Genomic DNA, 20143 nt, shown 5'->3' on the forward strand with positions numbered 1-20143 from the left:
CAGATGATCTCAGACCTTCACACGTGCTACAAAACGCTCCAAAGTGGTTCAGTCCTAATTTTGAAAAAATACCACCCAGATGTGTAAATCTGATTGATGATACTGAGGCAAGAGGATCCTGTTTCCTCTCTCTCTCTCTCTCTCTCTCCTCTCTCTCTCTCTCTCTCTCTCTCGCTCTCTCTATCTCTACTATCTCTCTCTCTCTCTCTCTCTCTCTCTCTCTCTCTCTCTCTCTCTCTCTCTCTCTCTCTCTCTCTCTCTCTCTCTCTCTCTCTCATATGATGATAATGTCCCTTTAAAGGCAGATAAAGAAGAAATTACTGACGTCCTCTTTTTAGGACGTACGTAAATGTCAAGGAAAGAGTTAAAAAAAAAAAAAAAAAAAAAAACATTTTGCTTGCTCCCTCCTGAGGTTTAAATACACCTGTTTAATCTAATTTTTTCTTTATAATTTTCATCTTCATGTTTGAACATTTTAAATTTCCATTTATTCATTAGTGAATTACAGCATAATAACATTCTGTTATATTTATATATTTATTTATAATCAATTACAAATAGATAAACGTAAACAATTAATATGTGTTTAAGTGTGTTTATCAATATTAATATGATAGTCAGAAATAATATAATTCTAAAAAAAATACTTAAAAGTAGATTGATAAATTATGACTTGGTTATAAAAAATTAAAATTAAAATAAAAGCAATGTGTACTTGATTTTTCATTATTATTATTATTATTATTATTATTATTATTATTATTATTATTATTATTATTATTATTATTATTATGACATGTCTTAATCTTGCATCTTTCCCCCCAGCTTTAATAGCTACATCTACACAACCAGCGGGATAACAAACAAGTTACCGGTGATTAGAGCCTAACACGCGGGTGCAGCTGTGGAGGCGGGGTGTCACAGGGAGTGAATAGTAATGAAAACATGATTGAGGCCCCTTTAAGAGTTTTTTTTTTGGCCACTAAACTGTAGCGACACCAGCGTCGGTGCGTAAAAAGCGCGCATCATTCCTCCTGGATTCCCTTTGATGCTCCTCCAGGCTGCTGCTGATTGGACGACTCACGCCTCATGAAACAGGGATTATATACGCGTAATCTCAGTGCATTAAATATTTGGAGATATCTGGGGCCTTCATACTGCTGTGGTGCAACGGACTACACTTAAATCCAGTAAAGAAAAAAAAAGCTGTGACATTAAAGAATTACACAGGGGTTACACATGATGTTTTTTTAATTGGGCTCGGTGTTCAGTCATTCATATTAAACAGGCGCTGCTTACAGGCCTCCTGGCAATAATTGGACTTGAATATTTAGTGAAAAATATAAAAGAAGATTTTGTGTTAGGGAAAACAAAGTAGCTGGACATGGACATTAGTTTGTTTACAAAAAAGAAAAAAAAAACTATTTCTGCTAATTTGCGTAAAAACTAGAATTGCGTGTAAATTTGCATTTAATAACAGCCAGGTGTGTTTGAAATTGCACATTATTATAAATGTAAAAAAAAAAAAAAAAAAAAAAAAAAACAGGAATAAATGTAATTTATCATAATTTAAATCTTAAAATTAGATGGCACCAAAAGAAAAGGTGATTTTTTTCCCCCCTAATTATTATTATTATTTTGTTTTTTTGTTAATCATTTAAAAAAATATATAACATCTAACAGCGGTGTGTTATTTCTTTCTTTGTCTTTTTTTTTTAAACGCCGCTTGGTGCAGAAACGACACTGTGGCACGCGGCTGAGTGCGCAGATTTGCGTCTTAACGCGGATTTAGGTCTATTAACAACAAAAGGCGCAGTTCATGGCACCAGGGAGAGAGCCCGACTTGTGCGTCAGCCGCAGTGATGTGAAGCGCGCTCCGCTGATAAATGGAGAGACATCAAACCGAGTCATTAGAGAGCTGAGATATGAGACTTTCACCGCGGCGGGCCGCTCGGGGCAGCACACACACCCAGGGGATCCCACTCCTCTCCGCGGCCTTTTGTGTTGGTGTGTGCTGGACTGATGAGCGACTTTAGATAACGTCAAGCCATTATGGGCTCACACTGATTCCCATGAAAAAACCCTGTAAATAGAAGGGAACGTTTTTTCACTGGTGATATCTATTGATTTCTGTATCCATGTTTGTTACTGAGGGGCCGTGGAGGATTACGAGTGAATACTCAAAAGGCACTCGAGTTTATGCCAGTTTAACATTAATCACATCATGTATTTATGAATCTGTTGCGTGATGGGACGTTGTTTGTTTTATTACTTAATTTAATTATATATTATTGCAGAGGGCAGATAAATATATAAATAAATATATAAACCCTATCAGATGAATGTTTAGGTATTTTATTTTGTTTATTTATTTATTTATTTTTTACAATTACTAGATCAGGGTTTTTCAACCTTGGGGTCGGAACCCCATGTGGGGTCGTCTGGAGTTTAAATGGGCTCGCCTGAAATTTCGGAAAAATGAAAATACATTTTAGATTTATTTTTTTTTTCTTATTCAAAAAAAAAAAAAAAAAAATCTTATGTAACACACAATCTTAAACAACTGCATTTATACTTTCACTTTGTCAAATATACATAGTTAAACTAAAATACAGTAAAACAAATATCTACTCCACGCTACTGTTTATTTGTAACACAGCAGACTATAACAAACATGATCAAAAACAAATTCTAGAAGAAGAAAAAAAATGTTGTTGGGGGTCACCAGAAATTCTTGATTTCAAAATGGGGGTCACGATCCAAAAATAAAGGTTGAGAACCACTGTAATAGGTTGTCATCCTTTATACATCCTAATAAATTGTTGCTCAAAATGTGGTTCGTGTTGCCTATTGGGGCACATTAAACTGGGGGTGGGGGGGTACCACTGTAAGCATGTATCCTGTCAATTAAATGTTAATTTTCTAAATAGAATCCATGCACATATAAGTCACTGATTTTTCTATAAATCTGTGCTGCGTATAATATGCATTAGATCCGATTTTTTTTTTTTGCACCTGAATCTTTGGAAAGCACTTTGTTAGTTAGATCAATGAATCTGAAACAGTCAGGTCCCATTGGGCCTAAAATCTATTTTTTATTCACCTAGCAATAAATATGAACAATTTGAATGAAAAATAGTGCTGGAAATGGCTTTAAAATCTAATCGCGTTAATTGAATATGTGACTCAATTAATCGCATGTAAGCCTCTTTGTAAAAGTGAGCCATAGGCATTTTAATGACCTGGTAATTCAATTAACCACCTCCATCAGCTCCATCATTGATTTTTTTTTTTTTTTTTTTTGGAAGACGCAGGATGGGGGGGAAACGCGCTGAAAGTTGAATTCTGCAAAGTCGAGTCGGCCTCTAATTGCTCAAGACGCGGGGATCTCATGGAAGAGAAGCAGAAAGGGGGGGTGAGGGGGTGGTTGGTGTGGGGGGGTGGGTGCTGACTGAGGTGACCGTGTATAAATAGTGAGCTCTCAAATACACAGTCACAACAGCAGGAGTGATCTCACCTCATCTCCACCCCTTCCATCCACTGCCTCCCTTTAAAAAGTGAAGAACGCATCGGTGGAAGGAAGACGCTGCGGTTCATTTCACGGTGGATCTCCGCCACCACAGGAGCCGCTGACTGAGCCTCTCACACAAAGCCGACCATGGAAGAACTTACGGCTTTCGTGTCCAAATCTTTCGATCAGAAAAGCAAGGAGAGCAGCAAAGAGAGTATCACGTATCGGGAAGTTTTGGAGACGGGCTTGACGAGGGCTCGGGAGCTGGGCAGCCCGGAGAGCAACCTGCAGGACATAACGGAGAACAACCACTGCCCGGTGCATCTGTTCAAGGACCACGTCGAGCTGGAGAAGGAAAAACTCAAGGACTTTAATGTTTCCAGGGCTGCAGAAGGTAAGATTCGATATTTCTACTAAAAAAAAAATAAAAAATGAGGGGAAAAAACGGCTCAAGTTCAGCGGACGTTCGGACCAACATCCGCCCTGCAGCGCGCGCGTGTGTGTGTGACACGTGGAAGATCTTCAAAATGTAACATTTATCATATTTTTAACCATTTATTGCTACAATTTTTAAGCGTTAGAAAGAAGGCCGTTTGCATGTGTTTTGAAGTCTTAACTTCCACACAATTATTTATCTATTTAGAAATATATGTACTACTAAGCATAAATATATCTAAATATATTAACTGTATTTATTAGTTTACTTCAGTTTATTTGAGTAAAAATGCTAAATTTTTACACGACAATATAATTCACTAAGTATTTTTTTTTTTTTTATGACTTAGTAATATTGCGATATTTCCTACTTTATTATTGGTTAGTATTTGAAACCAGACATTTTCAAAAAGCTTAAAAATAAATAGTGTTTACATTTTTCTAGTTTGTTTGTTTGACAAGTTATTAAAAAGTCCTAACCCCTAATAATAATGTAAAGCATTGTATTGATTATTTAAAAAAATAAATAAATATATATATATATATATATATATATAAATAAAATATATATATAAATAAATAAATATATATATATATATATATATATATATATATATATATATATATATATATATATATATACTTTATTAGTCCTTATAACGCCAAACACACTTGCTATCAAGTAGTTCCAGGACATTGCATACATTTATGATCTTTGTTTTTACATTTTATTATTTTTATTTACTTAATTTTTTGTACAGCCATAAGTAAAACGTGTACAGATGTGGCTGCCCTTTATTCTTGAAGCATAGTTGAAAGACATTAATTCCACGGGGGTTTATTTGATAGGTATTTGTTTAAAATCAAATGTCTCAGATTGAAAAATAAAAAGAAAAGAAATCAGCCACACGTCATTAAACTACAAACAGTCAAACGGTGAAACAGGCGGATAAATTCAGCAGTTGTCAGCTGTGTTACTAATAATAACAACGCTGTGAAAAACAGATAATGGTACAGAATATAGACAAACAAAAATAGGACAGTATATATAGGCTGTACTGTCAGGATTTTTTGGGATATGGTGTGAGATGGAAAAAAATGTTGAAGCTTTGCATGGATTTGGTGTATATTATTATATCCACAGCCTGAAATAACCAAAAACTGTTTCTCAGAGGCTCTTAATTAGAGTGAAAATCGTGTGTTGTTTGATTTAAGTCGCTCAGAGCCTTATTATTATTATTATTATTATTATTATTATTATTATTAGGCTTACAGGCCGTGTGTTGACTGATTTGCCTCCTTTAATATACATGGAGGCTGGAAAAGTACGACCCCCATTCATCAAGGCATTATATTTTATTTTAATTCATTCATAATACATTTTTATATTCTTTCTTTTCTTTGTTTATTTATGTATGTGTGGACCTGCAGGCCTGCAGCTCTATCAAGGCCCTATATGTGTCACCGCACCTGGAAAAAATGTGCAGCACAGCACTACTAAATGTATATATTTATGGCGCAGCTTTAAACACGTGACTCTCTCTTCCAAACAGGGATCTACGAGTGTAAGGAGAAAAAAGAGGACGTGAAGTCCGAGGACGAGGACGCGCAGGGGAAACTGAAGCAGCGCAGGAGCCGCACTAACTTCACCCTGGAGCAGCTGAACGAGCTGGAGAGGCTGTTCGATGAGACGCACTATCCGGACGCCTTTATGAGGGAGGAACTGAGCCAGAGACTGGGACTGTCCGAGGCCAGAGTGCAGGTCAGGGTCTGCTTCAACCATTCTGAGTCACAACTGTATAGAACAGGAAAGGCTGAAGATAAGAAACAGATGGAAAACCACGGGATTTTCTTTATGAGCCTCTCATTAAGTCCTTTATAATTTATAGTATAATTTGTGCATGTGAGTGAGTTATCTTTGTAGGAATAGGCCAATTCAAAGGTCACATACTGTAATTTGATTTAGGATTTATGAAAGGCCAATAATAATAATAATAATAATAATAATAATAACACGTTTTCATACATATCAGATTTGTTGACCAAACTATTAAAAATAAACAAATACGACATTGGCAGCCACACTTTGCGTCAGTATGACAATATACCCCAGGGGCAGCTGTGGCTACATTGTAGCTTACCACCAACACTGGCATGGCTGATTTGAGTGACTGTAAATGAATAAGTGTTTCTGTACGTGCTTTAAGTCTCCTTGGAAAAAAAGCATGATATAAATCTAAGCCATTATTATTATTTTTATGATTATTATCAATAATAATAATAATAATAATAATAATAATAATAATAATAATAATAATAATAGTATTTCATTTTGTTATTCAACAAATGATTTTACAGATTCTTTTAAACTAACCAAACTTTAATGAAACTGGATTAGCTAATCTTCTTCCATCTTGTCCTGTTCTTTGTCATTTTTTGTTGTCGGTGTTGTTTTCTGTGATTTTGTGTTTTTCTATGTTTTGTTTGTCTTGCAATACAAAAAAACTTTTTTGAAAACTAATCATTCAAAAATATATCCTTAATAATAATAAAATAAATTAAACTATATATATATATATATATATATATATATATATATATATATATATATATATATATATATATGCAAACAATTCTATTTGTTATCGTGTGTGTGTGTGTGTGTGCCATAATGTGAAACATTGCTGTAAATGATCAGTGATGTAATGATCCACTGAGGCCTATCTAGAGCCCGTCTTCCTGCTATTACAGCATCACATCATCCACACAAACAAACCTCTGCCTCACTAGGATTAAAATGAATGAAGAGCCTGGATGAGCTGCTGCTGCTGCTGCTGCTGCTGGAGGGGAAAAACAAAAAAACGCTCTTATGTCAGGTCGGATCGCTCCCCCGTTTTTCTTTGCAATATCTGCCATTTGGTTTGATGTAGTGAACCCATAAAACAGATTAGAAATAATTCGATTGTGGACCAACTCTGCCGCTGTTCAGACGTTTCTAATCGGATGAATGAGACTCATTGTGGAGGCTTTATGAGGCCGTTTCAGCGCAGCATCCTCGGACCTGTTTGGCACTTGGAACCTGGTTACGCAGTATTGCTAATAAAGTGTGTTCATTAGGGTAATTTATGGTGTAAAAAGTAGCTGAAAAAGAGCTGAATATCAGACATTTTTTCCCCTCCATCTGAGGTTTACACAAATAAAAGCATTAGGGGTAAATCTGTGTTTTGTGGCCCCGCTGGTGTCTGGTGCGCATCATCCACAGACTAGAGGGGTGTCTATCAGCACAGCAGGGCTCTTTCCCAGGCTGTGAACCTGCGCTCCGAGCAGCTGTCAATGAATCTAATTGAAAGTTATGAGAGCTTGGTGAGGAGCAGGCAAGTAATCCGGTTATGGAACTAATATCTCTGGGTTTGCGGCGCGCTGCTAAATTAAATGTCATTATTCACTGTCTCTAATAAAAAATCAAAAAAACGGAAATGAGATTAGGGTATTTGTGAAGCGCATCATTGAGTGGCCCTTAATGAAGAAATAACTGTCTGAACCAGTGTAGTTCACTTTGCTTAACATAGTGGCGCGTAATTGGAATTGATCCCGGGCCGTCAAATATTAGCCTTGATTTGTCTGAGGGATCAGTGTAAGCAAAAGCACCTGGGATATTCATACACACCTTTTATTCACAAAGAGTGATCACGATATAACTAATAATAATAATAATAATAATAATAATAATAATAATAATAATAATAATAATAATAATAATATTTAAATGCAGTCATTAAATCCTTACGCGGCACCTCCATCCTCCTCCTCCTCCTCCTCCTCCTCCTCATCATCAGTCTGCGCCCTTTGTGGTCGCTAATTACGCATCTGTAAATGATAATCATTGCGGGGTCGAAGGCGAGGGCAGATGATGTTATTCAACCAGGCGAATTAAGATGAGGGTGATTAACAATAGGCCACAGCCTGCTGCTGCTGCTGCTGCTTCAAAGGCAGCAAGATGGAAGCAGGAACAGGTTTAGTTTGAAGATAAATCACCATGTTTTAACATTTCCCCCCCCCCCCCCCCCCCCCCCCCCCCCCTTATGATCTCATTAAAAAAAAAAATAATAATAATAATATATATATATATATATATATTTTGGTTATCTAATTGTAAACTATTATTTTGAAATACCCTTAATGTGTTGTATTTTTGTTTATTTCTTTAAAGGCTAATAGAGTGTTTGCAGTGTTTTTTTGCTTTTGTTTTTAAGAAACAATGTTTTATCTAATAATGATAAAACAGGGTCTTTAGAAAATAGGTTTAGGTAATGGGCCTTTTATTTTGAAAAGGCTACACACATTTATGTCTATAGTTTTAAATACAGAGTGAATAATGATAAAAACGTTTTTGTTAAACTTGTGAATAATCTGCTGCATAAATAGTATAATTCTACTATCAATAGTGTGTTTTTAAATAAAATAAAATAGCTGTTTAATATCTGGTCACAGAATGTTTGTATAATTTCTTATCAATTGTTCTTTGTCAACAGGTTTGGTTTCAGAACAGAAGAGCAAAATGCCGAAAACAAGAAAACCAAATGCACAAAGGTGAATGCACCTATTTTACTATATACACTTTTAATTTGTTCTGTTTTTGTATTGCACTTATTTTGAAGTAATTTCTGATTGTCAATTTGATTATGTGAAAAAAACAAATCTTTGACCTACTCATCTTATATAACAAAAAAAAACTGTCTGGCTGTCTGACAGACATCTTTCCCTTCTCCCCAGGTGTTATTCTGGGCAGCGGGAGTCACCTCGACGCCTGCAGAGTAGCACCCTACGTAAACATGGGTGCCCTACGAATGCCCTTCCAACAGGTACGTTTTGTCCAAATTCATTTAACTCAAGAAGCAAAAAAGAAAAGCAGAATATTACACAGAAAAGCTCAAAATATTGGTGTGTTTTTTTTTTTCTTCTTTTTTGGTGCAGGGAATTATTTGGCATCTTGTGAGGCAGGGATAAAAGCAAAGACATCTTTGGTCGAATATGTTAATAGTTTGCACGAAGACTAAAAAGTTGACCTTTTAGATCAGTACATTAGAATGCATCCTTTGGCCATTTTTAGATGCGGGTGATGGAAAAAACTGCGAGAATGTGTTCATCTGTGTGTGTGAGTGTGTGCACATGTATGAGTGTGTGTGTTGAAGGGAAAGGCAGCAGCTCAGACCTCGTTGCACCTTTAACCTCGTGCCAGTGTGTGTGTGTGTGTGTGTGTGCGTGTGCAGGGTTTCCACTGCACAGCGAGAGCAGAGGTGGACAGACATTTGATCTGCCGTTATGTGCTTTCGCATCCATTGCTTCTGTGTTGTCTGCTTGACCCTCGTGAAAAGCAGCGGTTTAATTAGGCCAACAGTGCGGCAGGCGTGAGCACATAAAAGAGATGATGAAAGCGGCGAATGGAGTAGGCTCTGATGGATATTGGCGTTGAGCTGCAGTGGCAGGGGTGGAGGCTGGAGGCCTGCATACTGAGAGAAAGTCGTGCTGCATGGGGTTGTAACAGGCCGCGTGGATTTAGAGATTACATTGCAACACATATATATATCTATATAGATATAGATATATATATATATGAAACAAGTAGATTAAAGGGGTTAGGCCACAATTTACAGCCTCAAGGTCATTTTCTATCATTGATAATCTTGAAAACAATGAAAAACCATTCAGTGCATCTCTTTCCATAAAGAGATTTCAAATACACTAAAAGCCATCACAATTTTCAGCATTCTATTAATTCCGAACTTCCACATTTGTTGAGTTTTATTTGGTTGTGTGTTTTGCGCATTCTGCTTCGACACATTCAAGATCAGCTGTAGTTTGTTACAGGTTGGAAATGAGAGGTTTAAATGTTTGTACACACCACCATATAATCATAATTCAGGCACATTTTCAGCCTCAGTCACTTTTTTTTTTTTTGGATACAACATGCCAGAATAAGGGAAGCCAAAGAGCAAAAAATGAGAACAATTATGTTTTCTATCACTTTGTTTTGTTTGGAGAAGAAAGCGCGGACACTTAAGTTTTTCCTACTTCTTTCTCTGGTGTTTGAGACACATACGAAATGGCATTGGGCTCAGTTTTTTTCTTCTGAAGTACTGTACATAGATGCTACATTTTCACCTACTGCTTAATGATTGCCAAGAATGTGTAAACGGATACACCAGTTTATTTCCTACTGTTTCTTTTCCCCGCATGACTCAGGAATATGTCACAATAAATATTTACAACTGGAAAATCTGTGAATATCTTATTAGTCCATAATTGTTTATTCATGCGATTGAATACATAAGCACGATTACAGCACTGCATATTTCTAACGTTATATTGTATATAAAACCGAGTCCCCGGTCTGAATTAAACAAATCTGTTCTGGTCGTGGAAAGACTTTGATTCTTAGACGATTAAATTGGATGTGGTGTCTGAAAGCAATCTATGATTCATTAACTTTTAGAATAGCCGACATGAAAAAAGGGTCTAAAGTGCCAAGTGCAGCATGTAACTGTTTTCTTAGAAAACACTCTGTAAGCAACAGCTTTGAGGGGGTAAAAACTTGAGGCGGGTTTTAATAGTGTCAGACTGTGAAACCTAAATCCTTTAACACACACACGCGCACACACACACACACACACAAGCTAACCGTCTTATTCTGCTGTTTCCCAGGTCCAGGCTCAGCTGCAGTTGGATGGGGTCGCCCACTCCCACCCCCACCTCCACCCTCACCTGGCTGCTCATGCTCCTTACCTGATGTTCCCGCCCCCACCCTTTGGACTACCAATTGCATCTCTTGCTGACTCGGCATCAGCGGCGGCAGCGGTGGCGGCAGCTGCCAAGAGCAACAGCAAGAACTCAAGCATCGCCGACCTGCGACTCAAGGCAAGAAAACACGCCGAGGCTCTGGGACTCTGACCCCACCGGGCTGCCCCTCCGCTCGCCTGATGCCCATAATCGCCTCTCACACAAGACTGAGCCTGTGAAAAGGGCCGTGACACTCACAGCTAAAACTAAAATAAACAAAAACACTGAGTGAGAATGAAAGAGAGGAACACATTAGAGAAGGGGGGTGAGGGAGTGAGTGTGAGAGAGAGAGAGAGAAAGGGGGGAGAACAGCAAAGGAAGAAAATAAAATAGAGGGGGCGAGGAAATTGTCACAAAACCAGCTGCCAAAACAAACCACTTGTAGAGAAACGGTAATTAAATACCAATGAAATCACCTTTTACTTTTCGCCCCAACAGGCAGGACTTCTACGGGGCCAGTGGCTCAGTCCACTCCAGGCACAGATCACATCCCAAGGACCGTACAAACACATGTGGATGTCTGTCTGAGGGCTGGCCGGTGCCCATCAGAACCAGAAGACTTTAAACAAAGCAAAGTGGCAGGCAGCAGCAGGGGCCAAAAAAGCACGGCCTCGCTGACGCTGGCTGCCACCGTGTTGACAATACAAAAAGGGGGTTGAGCTTTTGACGGAAAAAGACCCAACAACCACCTCACAGAGGCTTTGGGACGGCTCTCATCTTTATACACACCACTCCCCTTTGCCTCGCCCCCCTTACCCGCTAAAAAAAAAAACAAAAAAAAAAAAAACAAGAAAAAGCTTTTTAGAAAAAGGCCATAAATGTCTCCAACCACTGTGTTCCCTGCTGCTGCCAAGTGCATGAGCTGGAATGGACGACCGTTTTGGGAGTGGTCTCCATCCACACCTTGACAAAAAAAACGCTTTCTAACCGTTTGTAACACTGCCATCCAACTCGTCGAGAACCTCCAACACCTTCAGAGGTCTCCATTACAGTTACCGTGATGGACACATGCTGTAACAAAAGCAACAAGCCCCTCTTTTTCTTTGCTGGGGAGGAGAGACTATTTTTCTGTTGTTGGCGCAGCTCGGTTTGCATCCCTCCTCATGGTGTGCTCTCTCTCCCTCTCTCTCTCTCTGTCTTTATTTCTTTCTGTTTGTTGTGTTGTATCTTGGGTAAAGAAGTGAAGATAGCCTTTGCACTTCAGGTCTTGTATGTGGGTGTTTACAAATGCCACTACAAGCAGATACTACTTTACAAATTAACAGCAGACGATATCATCATGTGATTAGCGTTATCTGGGAAATAAGGGTATAAATGGAAGTGTTTCTTTTTTCATTCTGTTCTTAATTCTTTAAAAATATGAAGAAAGCATCAGTCAAACTGAAATGCAATTGTGTGCAGTTTAAGTGCAATACTGTAAATAGCCAAAAAAAAAAAAAAACTAAACTAAAAAAAAAAGGAGTTAAAACAGCGAGCAGTTAATCGTCAACGATAAAGAGACCCAATGACTCTTGGTTGTTTTTTCATGCACTGTTGCAGTGTTGAAAGGTTTTCTACAGCAGTGTATATTTTGTCGCTCATAGAGAGAGTCGTTTAAAAACCAGGTGCCATATCACAAGCTAAACTGCTCTGTATCCACTTTTCTATATAGCAGGCACATTTTTCACTTGATGAGAAAGACTTGAGCACATTTTTGAATGCTGCAGAAATTACAAGTAAAATGAAAACTATCTTTTACTTAACGGACAATGGGGAAAATGATTAACAATTCAACGAATCAGCTCTATAACCAAACCAGGCTTCAGTATCTTTATATTAAGTTTGCATGTTGTATGGGACATTTTTATCAGTAATTTTACAAATAATTGAGTCTATTTTAAAAGTTCGTCCATGTCTACACCTTTTGGAGTAAACTCACAGGTTTTCCTTTTGCTATTGTTTTTAAGACTGCTGTCAGAGCTGTGCTAAGGGTGTAGACCTGTTTCAGGTTGGCGTACCTCTAACAGTCTCCAAACATTTTCTATGTTAACAGACCTCCATTTAAAATTGTTTATATATGTCTCCTTTTTAAATTAAACATATGAGTGTTTTATTTATTATTTTTTGTCTAAAGGTTTATGAAAGAGCAAATAGTTGAAGTACAAGTGTACATTTTTACATGGCTTTGCATTTATTTTTGTATGGTTTCTTTTTTCTTTTTTTTTTTTTTTTTTTTTTTTTTAAGTGTTGAATTTCAATTAGGAGGCGTGGCTGTAGTGCATTGTTTGCCAAGAAAAAAAAAGAAAAAAAAGAAAAAAAAAGTAGCGTTTTTCCGAGTTTACAAACATTTCAGGGATGGTTGATTTAACAGTACTCCATGAAATTTGTTGTACCCATCAAAAATAATTACCATTTTATATGCAAGCATGCCTGAACATGAATCATCGTACAGTTTGTTTTTCCCCTTTTTGAATCACAAAATATGAATGTACATCTTGTACAAGTAAACTATCAATAAAGTTATTAATATTTGTACGTGAGTTTTAAAGATATACTTTTCCAACTTTTAAGCTGCACAGAAATCCATGGGCTACAGACCAAACCAGCTGCTGTGGAAACTGACTTTGTAATTTCGTAAACACAATCTGGATGATAAACCTTCTAAATTAGTCTCTAAATTACTCGGAAAGACAGAGTGAGCCACAGTTATTATACTAGCAGTTGTGGACTTTAATTTTCCCCTTTTTTTTTTTTTTTTTGCTACGATGCAGATTTGTGCTCTGGTCGTGTCTCAACATCATGTTGTGGCTGAAGCTCAACAAATGTCTCAACCTTGTAGATCAATATCAATATCAGTCCAGAGTTGACATTCTAGCGGAATTCACGTTAGCCAGCTCGGCTCTTCACATCCAATCTGTGCCACACACTCACAGGGAAAATTGAGCTGCTACAAAATCCAGATGCTGATCATTTTATGGAGCCTCTCGCTCGCCACTTCTCTCTCACAGTGTTTGTCAAAATGACACATAGAATTGGTATGGAAAGTGGGCCTGTAATATCATCAAATAGAAGCAAGATGGCTGTAACCGCAGTGAGAAGTCTGCAAGTGTGCAGGGAGGGGGACACGGCCAGCGGGGGGACAAAAGGGAAGATTGGTTTACAAGACAAGCCCCAGGAAGGGTCTCTGTCCTTTTTTTTAATGAATATAATTGAGAGTGAGCATAAAAAAGGACGAAAAATAGTGCGATTTTAACTGCTTTAAATGCAGAGAAAAAACAGACCTTAACCAATAGACAGATATCCTGCTTAAGTACAAGTACGTACATAAAAAACTCAAGTACAAGTGAAAAGTTGCTCAATTAAATAGTACTCAATATAAAAGTTACTTGTTACTTTCACCCACCAGTTTTATTTTTGGTAATAAATCTTGCCACGGTTCCCTTGCATACAGTAAACATCTCATGTATGAACTTAAAAAGTAAGAAACCAAATCTTGCACAATTGGAACCCAATTTATTTTCCACAAAGGCATCTGTATAAAATAAAAAATTTGTCAAAATGTACAACTATTTATTTATTTATTTATTTTTTTTTTTATAACACAACACCAATGAATTCAATTCAAAATAAAAACAAAAATTCTCAAGCTCTAAGTATAACTAATAATATCAACTCTAAAACAGTGCCATGCCAAATGTGCCATGTGGTAACATATTAGGTAGAAACCTAATAATAAAGTGGTAAAATACCCAGCATTCAATGCTGTTTTGGCACAGTGCATTACGTTTAATCTGGTGCTATGATGTGATGCATTTTATTGTGTCTGGTCAATTCTTTTTTTGTAGTTTCACAATGTCCAATGATCATTTTAAACCAAAAAAACATTTATTTACTCAGTAACGGTTGGGTGTAGAAATGTAACAAATTACTTTTTTTTAAAAACGTATACTTAAGTACAAGTACCCATAAAAACAGCTCAATTACAGTCACGTGAATACTTGTAATCCATTACTTTCACCTCTGCCTATATGTACCAAGACGTGGGTATTTAGGCAGCTCCACTTAAACGTACGTCACATATTTGACGTTGATTACCAATATAATAACACACCACGGATATCAACTTTATTTACTTGAAAACCAAAATTGTAAATGTTAATTGTGAAGCTATAACCTCACGAAGGGGACACAGACAGGTAAAACAGAGAAGCGAAAGAAAGCATTAGCATTAGCATGTTAGCATGCCGGCTTTAGTTACTTTCAAAAATTTAGATTATAGTTTAGTTCAGTGTATGAAAAGGATTCCACAATCGTTCAGCTAAGCTAAAGCTATTTTTCACTGTGTAACGCAGTACATGTTATTCTACTTGCTAGCTTGTTTTGACAGTAATCCACAATAGAGGCACATTCTGGACTTAGCATTTAGGTTCAAGCTAGAAAGTTATTAAAAAAAAAAAAAAAAAAAAAAAAAAGTATGAGCGAATGTTTGCAAAAACATGCAAATTGCTTTGAAAAATAGGACAAAGTTTGCAATCTTTAGACCAATGTGTAGTTTCTGCTTAGTTTGAGCAAATGTTCATAATCAGGGACTATCTGTAAGGCTCCAGCAAAGCCACCACAAATGGGCTCTTTTCTTCTTTAAAAAAGAAAAAAAAAAAAGTTGCATTAGCGTTCTCTAGGAGCCAAATTCCAGATGTGTGTATACAAAGTAATTACACCATGTGCTATAGTAGCGTATTGTCTGAGCGCGGTACAGGAACGAGTTCAAATGGCGTCCTGGTGAGTGTGCACCCCTTTAGAAGGTCCCTGCACGTTTAATTTGTACCTCTTTGCTCATACATCAAGATTGAGTGATATAGTTGCAGACTGATGGCTCCTTATTTACCCACTGACCCTTCTGGCTGGGGCCGTGTCTGGAAATAACAGCATCCTTTTATGTGTACTAATAATTAGCAAGGCACACACAGCCATCCATCAACCTCCAATGAGCCATGGCTGCTTTGTCAACATATTCAAGCACATCAAGCTGTTTGTGTTGGCCACAGGTTTGAAAAACACAATAACACACAAGGAGGGGGAGACTGTTGGCAATATGTAGGCAAATGTTCAGAAATGCTCTAAATGATATGAAAGTGCGTGTTTGGTGCCGTCAGTTTCTAATCATTTAAAAGAGTCTTTCCTGACTGTCAGACTTCTCTTTATCCACCATAAAAGTTGTGGTTTTTATACTAGGCAGTCACTAACTGTGTGTTTTTTCTCTCGCTATATTTGTTCATCCGTTTGGTTCCTTGTTTCTTAGATTTTGTCTCATTCAGGAATTGGAGCTGCTGCACCACATTTAAATCCCAGAAGTCGGAGGCTTCTCTGTTTCTCTGCTGTTTCCAGAGGTCAAGCACTCAAAGGTCACGTGAAAATAGTTTTTTTTTTTTTTTTATATCACATTTAATTGTCCTAATCCGCTTTGAAATGTCACACACAACTATGATCAGATGGAATGTGGGCTGTCGGAGCCTCACCATGAGGATCTGTGTGGGGCTCTGGCAATAGTGTAAAATAACTGAGCTTAATGGCCTGAAAAGATAGTGTATATTTAGCTCAAAGATGTGAAGTTACAGCTTTCTCATTTTGTCATGGTGCATCGCAGTAATATCAGGAGCTGCTCCATTGGCTTTGATTATGACAGTCTGTTTGGGTTTTTTTTTTTTTTTCGTGAAAAAGTTCTGTGAACCAACATCATGGCTATTCAGGCCTGAGGAAATACTGTCTCGGCTGTTTCAGTCGAAGCTTGAAATGAAGCCACCCAGACGAACATCAGCTGAAAACAATGAAGCTAAAGCGGCTGAAGTCGTTACGTCCGTCCGGACTTGGATCAAAGGCTGCTTTTCATCCCAGTTTGTTTGGGCTAGACTTTGGTTGGCTTTGTTGGCAAGTACTCATAAAGGATCTGGAGTCATAAACAGCACAAGGCAATATCCAAACTAACATTTTGAGTCTTTAATATAAACCCAAAAGGGATCAAATTCATTTTATGACCGGCTGTTTAGACTGTACTCATTAGCCATTAAATAGTTGTGTTCTCAAACAATGTAGGCTATGAAATTAAAAAAAAACAACAAAAAAAAACAGCAATGGCTGTAAAACAGTGACATTTCTGATGTTTGAAAGTCAAAAACAATTGAATCATCACGATACTATCTTAAAAACCTCATTATTTTGACATTAGCAGTCAGAGAGTAAAGCATTATGTACACAACGCATCAGGCTTCAACTAAAAATCTCTTAATGGTAAAATGATAAGCAAGTTGAATTTGTTTAGTAATAATAATATTTATTATTTATTATTTGTTGTCAGGACGGCTAAAAAAAAAAGCATTAAATTGAGTTTATTTTTCAAATAATCCAAATACTTTTGATGGAATGCATAAAACCAATCAATAGAGCATTTTTTTTTTTTTTTTTAAATGTACACAAAGTCCCAAAATTGATCGTAGAAGTAAATGTGAGTGTGTTGATTGATTACGGTGATAAAATAATGTGCGTAAACCTGAATCTGCTTTTCCACTTTGCCTCAATGACCCTAAACAGGATAAAGTGAGTATGGTTAATGATTAAAAAAAAATGCATTAATATATCAACACATTTAATAATAGATAAATATTCCCATGACAGTAAAGAATGATTATTGGGTTGTGTTCATAATCTGTCTTTTAACATCTTATAGCCATTTAGGAGTAGGTGAAATCTAGTGTTACGGTAGATTTTGAGAATAACACCCTGCAAATGACGATGAATTGTTTTTATTTTCCTTCTGCTTTTAATATAAATATTTGTGGATATGCTGCATAAATATCTAACTTAAATAATATTTAATAATAATTCATTTTTAAATCTCCACCATTGAAGTGTAAAGTAACAAACACTTCAAGTCAGGCAACGTCAAATGTCTTTGGTGGAGATTCATCATCGCTGCTTTTAACTACACATCTTCAAACCTGTATTTAGACTCACTCTGAGTAAATAATATTCACACATTAAAAAGGATCAATATTTCAATGCACACACGCACAAGCGCACGATCATTAAGTCATTTATAAAAAAAAAAATCATTAGGAGGAAATAAATCTAACACAATTACTAAAATCAAAAGTGAGCGTAATAGCACTGAAAATAGACGATATTATCTTAGCTTTTGTTAGCTCATGGTCTCCAATCCCACGTTCATCGTCTCTGAGCACGATCACCCAGCAGGACAGTTAGAAGCTGATTGGACAGAAAGACAGGAAACTATTTTCATCAAGTTCATTTCAAGGCAGAAAATTAGAAGCACGATAAAAGTTCATCTCAGAAATAGGATATAAATAAAGAAATGAAGATATCACCAAAGCTCGCACAACTTCAGACTTTTTTTATTTTAAGTAAAAAGAAAAGAAGAAAAAAAAAATCTCTATCTTTATTTTGTACCTTTGTCGTTGCAATCAGTCAACCAAAGTGATTTATGCTAATCTGGACTAAGGCGGAGTAAAGGTCGCAGGGGTGATTTTTGCTGCTTAATGATCTCTCTGAAGCTTTGTGTTTTGATGAGGCGCTGCAAAACATAGTCTTGACAGACAATTAGATCAGTTACTCATTCAAAGCCGGGCAAAGAGGCTTTGCACCTTGTTAAAAGACTCCGGTGCAGACAGAAAGGCCATCTCAGAGAGATCAGCTCCAAGTTTCTGTGATTGAGACAATATTATTGAAAAACACTCACGCTTTGAATTAGAATGAAAGCAATTGGTTGCTTTTACTTATACAGTGATAGTGACAACTTCCGTTGTGCTGAAGGCCTGCTTGTGAAATGAATTATTAATTACTGAATAGGTCGATAATTACATAATCATGTCTTTAATCAAGTCTGAAAAAGTTCAATACCAATTTATAGTGGAGTGACTCTTTCATACCAGAAAACCAGTATATTTTCAGTCTTTTAAGCAAACGCATGATTTTGGATTAACATCTTAAAACATCAGTAAACTGAGAAATGAAGACATTTCCATAGTACAAAACTATTTAAACAACAATCTTGCTTCATGAAACCATTGCAAGTTTGGGAAAACAGATGTTTACATGTGTAGGCTCTTAAATGTTTCTGATGTTCACAACGTAATGGCTAATGCTATCGCTAATTTCAACGATTGGGTAAAAAAATAGAAAGTGTCTATTCGTACGGTGTCGTACCCACAACCCCCAGGGCTATTGGTATTTGAAGTACATGTACGTAGCGTCTTAGGGTCAGGGTTAGGTTATAAACCTATATCGCAACAATTTTTAGGTTTAGTCTTAGTCACGTAACCTAAACTGGCCAATGAGGGGCGCTGCGTACAGATCAGATAGATTGTTGGTATATTGATACGGCAACCATACGGATAGCCACTGCCTCAAAAATAAGGAGATGTAAAATAAAATAAAATCTTTTACGCCTCAAATCTTAATGTTACTCTTATTCTCCACAATGGGATTTTCCATGTTTGCTTTTTGCCAAGATCCGATATGCCAAATATGTTCATTACTACATTTTTGATTGCTGATATTTACCGATACCAATATATACTCCCCCCCCAACCTAAGTTAAGGTTACATTATAAATATCTCCACTGAAATAACAGGTTAAACCTACTTTTAATGTGACGATGCCCCACTGAATGTATTCCACAAATAAACATCATTGGTGCAAAAAATTACTTTTAGTAATGGAAAAGTGCCATTTTTGTTTTTTTGTATTTTGGTTTTTCAATATCATATTTTATGGCAAATATCAGCCAATAAAATCACCCATCTCTATCTGTCAATACCTTCCTCTCTATGTGGAAGAGAGGACAATCAGAGGAATTGGTCATATAGTTGCCAAAATATTTGGTTTACCCATATTTCCAATAAATGACAAATGCATACGGATACATTACAATGGATTACCATATCCTACCTATAAAATGATTTTATTTAGGTTTAGATGCTTTCCCTGTATTTTTGAAAAAGACATTCTCAAACAACAATGTCAGACTATGGCTATTATATACAATACTCCTCTATTTGCTTCGTTGAATGCTTGGTTGGAAACAGGAATCATTTATCAGGCAAGTCTGCTGTAAGAAACACAGTGAATAAAACCAAGTGGCTCTCCAACATTTCTTCTGCAATTCTATCAGCAAATTATCATTTTCAAACTGATAAAACTAGTAATCAATGGTTGTAAAAGTAAAGTGAGTTAAAAACAAGGATTTTCTAAATCTGGAGAGATTTTTTTAAAATACGTTGTAGACCTCTGAAGCTGAAGATCTTTGCCAGAACCAGACGAGGCCCCTTTCGGACGGGTTTCGGCCATATTCTGTCGGGCTCAGTCTG

The 20143-nt window shown here is 36.7% G+C and overlaps 1 protein-coding gene across 2 annotated transcripts; it reads left to right on the forward strand.

The window, feature by feature from the left end:
• The first annotated feature begins 3490 nt into the window (after positions 1-3490).
• shox (shox homeobox) lies at positions 3491-12243 on the forward strand. 2 transcript variants are annotated; one of them, XM_028437032.1, is made up of 6 exons: positions 3491-3905; positions 5500-5708; positions 8479-8536; positions 8699-8808; positions 10649-10861; positions 11222-12243. In XM_028437032.1, the coding sequence occupies exons 1-6, from the start codon at positions 3659-3661 to the stop codon at positions 11309-11311; spliced, it is 927 nt and encodes a 308-aa protein (XP_028292833.1). In that variant the 5' UTR covers positions 3491-3658; the 3' UTR covers positions 11312-12243. The 2 variants fall into 2 exon arrangements, with proteins under 2 accessions (XP_028292833.1, XP_028292834.1); XM_028437033.1 differs by having other exon boundaries at positions 8720-8808.
• Positions 12244-20143: the final 7900 nt, after the last annotated feature.

Source organism: Gouania willdenowi, chromosome 21 (assembly GCF_900634775.1).
Source record: "Gouania willdenowi chromosome 21, fGouWil2.1, whole genome shotgun sequence".
In the NCBI taxonomy this organism is placed as follows: domain Eukaryota; kingdom Metazoa; phylum Chordata; class Actinopteri; order Blenniiformes; family Gobiesocidae; genus Gouania; species Gouania willdenowi.